The sequence below is a fragment of the Taudactylus pleione genome, unplaced genomic scaffold (genome assembly GCF_031769625.1).
Source record: "Taudactylus pleione unplaced genomic scaffold, aTauple2 ptg000025l, whole genome shotgun sequence".
NCBI classification, from domain to species: domain Eukaryota; kingdom Metazoa; phylum Chordata; class Amphibia; order Anura; family Myobatrachidae; genus Taudactylus; species Taudactylus pleione.
Window position 1 is genome coordinate 3954326 of NW_028284427.1, and position 6515 is coordinate 3960840.

The following is a 6515-nucleotide window of genomic DNA, read 5'->3' on the forward strand; positions in this document are numbered from 1 at the left end:
AATTCTAATATTAATGCAAATCTTAAAAATGTTGCCTGAATAATTTAATCCAACCACCGTGTGCTTGAGGTACAAACCAATGCAAACATGTACCAAAATCTAACAAATGCAATTAGGGATATGACCTCATTAGGTTAAGAAATAATTAACCGGTTACCAGAGCCACAAACTAGCAGCAGCACCAGTTTAAATCCCTCACCTGACCCAACACCACCCAGACATGGGTCCCGCACCAGAGGTGGTACTGCAGGTCCAAGCCGCTGTACACCATTCTCTATACAATGTCCTCAAAGAAAATGTTAAACGTTTGAATCATACATGTAAAAACACTTGACCATACATGTTGAAGGTCTGCTAAAATGGCAAAATATATAATATGCAGTACAAAGAAAGGCAATCTAAAAGTCAGGTAGTTTACCATGTTTGAGACACAAACATTCTAGGCTGATGGGTTTAGATGAGAAAAAGGGAAATTGACATTACTTGAAAAATGTATGGTGTTTAGTAGTATAAATTAATCTGTTTTGAAACACTTTTTCACAACTCCTAGCAGGAGACATTCCATGAGGAGCAAATGCTCTGCACCTTGACTTTCATCTTCATTTGTTGGACATCACATGTGGTAAAGCACCTGGTTAAGTACAGTAGTTCACACCAGTTTTTTTTCAGTAAGAATTTGGAGGTGTTTTGTTTTGCAGACACAAGTAACTTTTAAAACATTACAAACCACATTTTGTGTGAAGGTTCAAGTACCAAGGTTGTATAATATACTTACAGGTGAAATAGCTGGCAATCACTAAAGCTCTAACCTGCCTCCCTCTTTTGTGCTCAAAGGGCCTAATTCAGCAGTGTACACTAGTGCACTGCTGAACACAGATTCCCAATGTTGGGGAATCTGCACATGTGCAGAACGGGTCTGCGAGCCTGCACGCAAACTGGCAGCAGACTGTCAGTGATTGACAGTCTGCTGCCGTTTGTGGGAGGTGAGGGGGTGGCGATGCCCCCTGTTTCGGGGGAGGAAAGAAGCCAGGATCTCCGTTGGGTGACGGAGATGTCCTGGCCTCTTCCTCTAAACTGCAGCAGCCGGCTGCGTGACCCCATGGGTCAACGCAGCAGGCCGATGGTAAGCAGATTAGCCGATGCTGCGTTGGACAACGCAGCTCGGTTAAGTAATGTGCAGGAGATGTGATGCCTCCTGTGCATTACCATATCTGAAAGGATCACAACTGCAAAGCTGCCTGCGTGCAGCTTTGCAGTTACGATCCTTGCAGAATCAGGCCCAAAGAGTCACCAGATGTAACCAGTAACCCTGTCTGCTCACTGTCTAATCTGGTGGGGAAGACTGTTGCAAACACAGATTAGACAGCAGCTGAGCACAATGTTGGATATTTTAACAAAGAAATACAGCAAAATCCCACCATAATTATCAAATGTATGTTCTATCACAGATCTAGTGGTCTTATATGCATCTTTATGCTTGCACTCAGCACGAATATCAAGAAGGAACAATGGAGTCAGTAGCCAGCAGAAACATCCCGGATTCCCTGTAAGGCAAATACAAAAATGCAGATGAAGGTTAACATGACAGAATGTATAGGTGTATAGTAACAATGTAACCATAGCAATGTGTACTTACCCAGCAGCTATCCTTGGAGCATTTGTCCCAATTTAAACTTGCATAGAGTGATGATTGACTAAGAATAACGGCATCATGACATGATCCAGGATAGCCCACCACAACACTCATTTGTTGTTTTGCATCACAAACCACCTGCACGTTGGTTGAATGCCCATGGTGTCAATTAAGGTATATGTGGGCTATACCCTAGGTAGTCTCATCCCAAAACTGTGTTACATTCTGAGATGCTATAAAAAGTTAACCTGACATTATGCCACTGTGACTCCTAGCTAGGGAAGCAGATATAGGTGTAGGAGAGGGTCTTGAGTATAGCTAGGACTCAGGCCAGGTAGCAGGAGAAGGTGGCTTGTGATATTCCAATCACCTTTCCCATCACTGACTAAAAGTTCCCAGTAGCAAAAAAGTTCAGAACAGCCAGCAGTTTGTGTAGGTCTGATATGGCATCATGAGCGTGCAGTGTTTGGCTTAAGATTAGTTTTTTTAACGAGGTCATACAGGTGCATTAAGTTGTTGCGTTTGAGGCAGAACATCTGGATGACGTCGTCATCAGACACTGCATTGAGATTTTACTTGCCACGGAAAAACCTAGGCCTACGTAGGCTCTGCGGCATCTGTACCTGCTGGTTCCTCTGTTCTGTTTCCTGCTCCTGGGCCCTTTGAGTTAGCTGGTGCAATCCACATGAAGGAAGTGCCAGTACCCACATAACAGAAAAGCCTGTTTGAGCCATGTTCGGATCACAGACAGTGCTGACGCTGAAGTAGGTGTCTTTTATAAGCATTTTGGTTGAGACTGTCCTAATTGGAATGGTTTGCAAGTGCAAACACACCACTGTCTATTCATTTTGTTCATTGCATTATGATTTTGGTGTGAGACTGGTCATGTTGTCCTACATGATTCTTAGTAAATTACTGATTTGCATTGATGACAATTTTAATCATACAATGTTTGGTCCGATGGTAATATGCCGTGATTTGGAGTGCGAAGTCGCTTTAGTAAATTCTCGATTTGTAAACTCACAGGTTTATCACTGAAAATCACCAAATCACACCAACAGTGATCTCAATAGTCTCTTGTATTGGAACTCTGTCATAACGCCACCTTGCTTTCTCATATACAGTAGTGAGCAGGTTTGGAAAAAATAAAGCAAAGTAAGAATGCTTTCAAAAATAGAAGTGTTCATATTTTATTTTTATCAATATTTAATGTGACCACCCTTTGCCTTCAAAACAGCATCAATTCTTCTAGGTACACTAATGGTGGGTACACATTATACAGATATATCTGCCGACCGCCCATACACACCTGCTGATGGACAGATATGTCTGCAGACATATCTGTCCATCGGCTGTGCAGCACAGCCAAAGCGATATGTCGCGGGTACACACTGCCCGACGGGCAGCAGATACATTGGCCGATCAATTGATCGGCCAATGTATCTGTCAGTGTGTACCCACAGTGGGGGTCATTCAGAGTCGGTCGCAAGCGCTGAGCGCTCACAACTGACTCGATGTTGCCCCACTGGGCATGCGCACGACGGAGCCAGCTCCATGGTGCGCATGCGTGAGACCCGGCTAGCGACGGATGCTCCGTCACTAGGGGTCTCGCACCAAAGGGGGCGAACTGTCGTTGGTGAGTTTGGGAGGCGGGCAGGGGGCATGCCTGCCCAAACTGAGGCGTTCCCGCCGGAACGTTTGCTGTTTGGGGGCGGCCCCACTGACATCATTGCTGATGTCAATGGGGAGCTTCCTGTTCGATTAGAGCAGGAAGCTCCCTGGGGCTTATGAGTGCCCAGACCCAACCTTAGGGTCTGGTCGTAAGCCCCGATGGTCGCGATGGTCTTGACCATCGCGACCATCACCCATGTCGGTCGCTAAAGCTGTGGGTGTTAACCCACAGCTTAGCGATCGACAAGGAGGCGGTCGTTCAGGATGCAAGCTGCCGCCCTGATTCAGGGCGAACGCTTGCAACTAACGACCGCCTCTGAATGAGGTCCAGTATTTGAAGGAACTCAGCAGGGTGGTTGTTCCAAACATCTTGTAGCATGAAATAGAAACATCAAACAGATACACTAGGATATAAATGCAGTCCTATGACATTTAAAGCAGCTGACACTAATGAGGGACCCGGCCTGATATATTTTTATAGTGTTTGTGCTAATAAATTACATAAAAGTGTACCATATAAAGAATAAATATCCCAAGAGCTGTATCATAAAAATATTGCATAGAATTTATTTAATACATTCACCTACTGACTGCAGTCAAATAGATTATTATAAAAACAAATACAAAATAGATGTAATGAATATCTCTGTATATATAAAAAGATACACTGTAATGTTACAACTTTTGTTGTTTCCAGAATAGATAAATTGTAATTCGTAAAACTGAAAGGCAAGAGAACAAATGATCACTGCATCATTATAAACCACATAAGAAGCTGGTAAATTTTTTGTATATAGATAAAAACACTTTCCTGTAAAAACTCTCAGAAAGTCCCAGGACATGGATGATTTCAAAACACTGTAACATACTGTATAGTCAAATGTTCACTGCAAAATGTGCACCGTATGTGGAAGTTTTCCTTAGCCGTATATGTGTTTTTTTATTACACCTGTTGGACCTTTCATGGTCCCGGCTAGGTCCACTCGGTGTGGATAGGAGATGGAAGCGGCTCACAAGTCCCAACCATTCACGATGTTGGCAGGGTGCCTGTATTATTCACTCCTGCAGTCTGTCAAAACAGTGCCTGAGTCCCGGCAACTGGATACTTTATATAGGAGCAGATATAACAGCCTAACTTGAGGCTCTTACTCTCCTGGAAATCCTCACTCAACAAACCACACTCTAGGTTTATCCACACTGAGGCCCTCATTCAGAGTCGATCGCTAGATACAAGCGGTCGCTCTGAATGAGGGCGGCCGCTTGTGGTGTGAAGTGCGGCCTCCTGGTCGCTAGCTAAGCTGTGGGTTACCACCCACAGCTCTAGCGATCGACCAGGTTAATGGTCGCGATGGTCAGGACCATCGCGACCATCGGGGCTTGCGACGAGACCCTAAAGTTGGGTCTCGGCAAGCGCAAGCCCCAGGGAGGTTCCTGCTCTGATCGAGCAGAAAGCTCCCCACTGACATCATTGCTGATGACAGTGGGGCCACCCAAAAACAGCAAGCGTTCCGTCGGGAATGCCTCCGTTTTACCGGCCACCCCCCTGCCGGCCTCCCAAATGGGGCGAGCTGTCAATCACCATCGACAGCTCGCCCCCTTTGGTGCGAGACCCGTAGCGAGGTCTCGCGCATGTGCACATCAGAGCCGGCTCCGACGTGCGCATGCCCAGTGGGCAAACATGGACCTGGTTGCGAGCGCTCAGCGCTTGCGACCGGGTCTGAATAAGGCCCAGAGTGTGCTTTACTGCAAAGTCCTGACAAAGGAAACTTCTCTAATATGCCGGCAGCACGCCTCCAATTGTGCAGTGACCAGCCACCACATTTTGATAACACACAACTTTACTGGGTTTCCACTCACAACAATAACACTGTTCTTTGTACAATAGAACAAGAAACACTTCCTAGTGTCTAACAGGTGATGAGATACAATCCACACCTTACAATGTCAACACTAGAATATATGTTGTGCTGTGACACAGTGTGCGATAACCAGATGGATTTCTGTGAATACACATTTCACAGTTGTTGCCATCTAACTTATTTTAAAATAAAGCAGCTCTCTGTACTAAGCTGGTGTTAGCCCACTAATACTATAGCAGTTCACAACGTGTTATTGCATAGCATGGGACAAGCCCTAAATGTACAAATAAGGACAATGACCAAATTCCCACAAGACCTTAGCATTTTAAAACTTCATCTTTCTACTTCAGGGTCCATAGGGTATCCACAGGATACCTTGGGGTATAGGTGTGACGTCAGTCGCAGGGCACCAAAGAGTTAAGCTTTCAGCCTCCCAGGATGCACTAGGTCCCCCTCCTATACCCCGCCCCCGGGCCAAGGCACCTCAGTTTAGTTTGGTGCCCGGCCGGAGTCGGGTGCACCTGTTGGAGTGGGGGCTAGAAGAGCCCCTGAAGCTTTTTCTTCATGCAGCTGTGGCTGCACATCTGGATGAACAGCATGGACAGTCAGTCCTGACGTCCATGCTGTCTTCCCTACACCCCGCCGGTACCAGAACGCCGGTACTGATCCGGGGATGCTGGTGGGCGTCTGGGGTCACAGCTAGCGGTGACCCCAGATGCTCCGGACCATGGCCGGATTCAAGGGGGACAGAGGTAAGCAGCGGGGTCCCGCGGTGGGTCCCCGCTGATCACATGGTCCTAAGTCCCCAGGCAGGGGGCTCCCTGGGGACTGGCTGCAGCATGGAGCCAGGCGACCAACCTGCGCTTCCACTACCCCCTGGGACAGCGGACCGCAGCAGAGCGGTAGCGCTGCGGCATCCCAGGGGTTAAATGCATGCCAGGGGAGCGCGCCTTCCCTGTCTCACAGCCGGCACCTCCCCCGCTGCACACAGCCCTCTCTGCATGCTGCCGACTGGTCCTGTGGCAGCGCTCCTCCCCCAGGCCAGCCTCCTCTCTGCTCCTCGGCATGGTGAACGCTGCTGGAAGCGCTGGACGGAAGCATCGTGGTCTGGGTCCCCCAGCATACCTCTCCTCCGCTGTGGCTCAGGTCTGTGTATGCAGCGCTGTGTCCTACCAGGCCCTGTGTCTGTGTAGTTGAGTAATCAGCGCTGTTAGTGCAGGAATTGTTATTTCTCTGCATTGTATGTGACTGTGCTAGCGCTGCCTGTAACTTTTCTTCTCTAAATACGATCAGGAACCTCTCCATACTAAGGACGCTGATGCTAAGTCCAAAGTATATATTCCTGGACTTAT

The 6515-nt window shown here is 47.3% G+C and overlaps 1 protein-coding gene across 1 annotated transcript in view; it reads right to left on the reverse strand.

Moving 5' to 3' along the window:
- Positions 1–2367, reverse strand: part of FGF18 (fibroblast growth factor 18) — a 158611-nt gene extending 156244 nt beyond the window's left edge. Inside the window, exon 1 of the mRNA XM_088451459.1 lies at positions 2257–2367. Within this exon, the coding sequence (XP_088307585.1) occupies positions 2257–2367 (111 nt within the window). The remainder of the gene's footprint in view (positions 1–2256) is intronic.
- Between the last annotated feature and the right edge of the window lie 4148 nt (positions 2368–6515).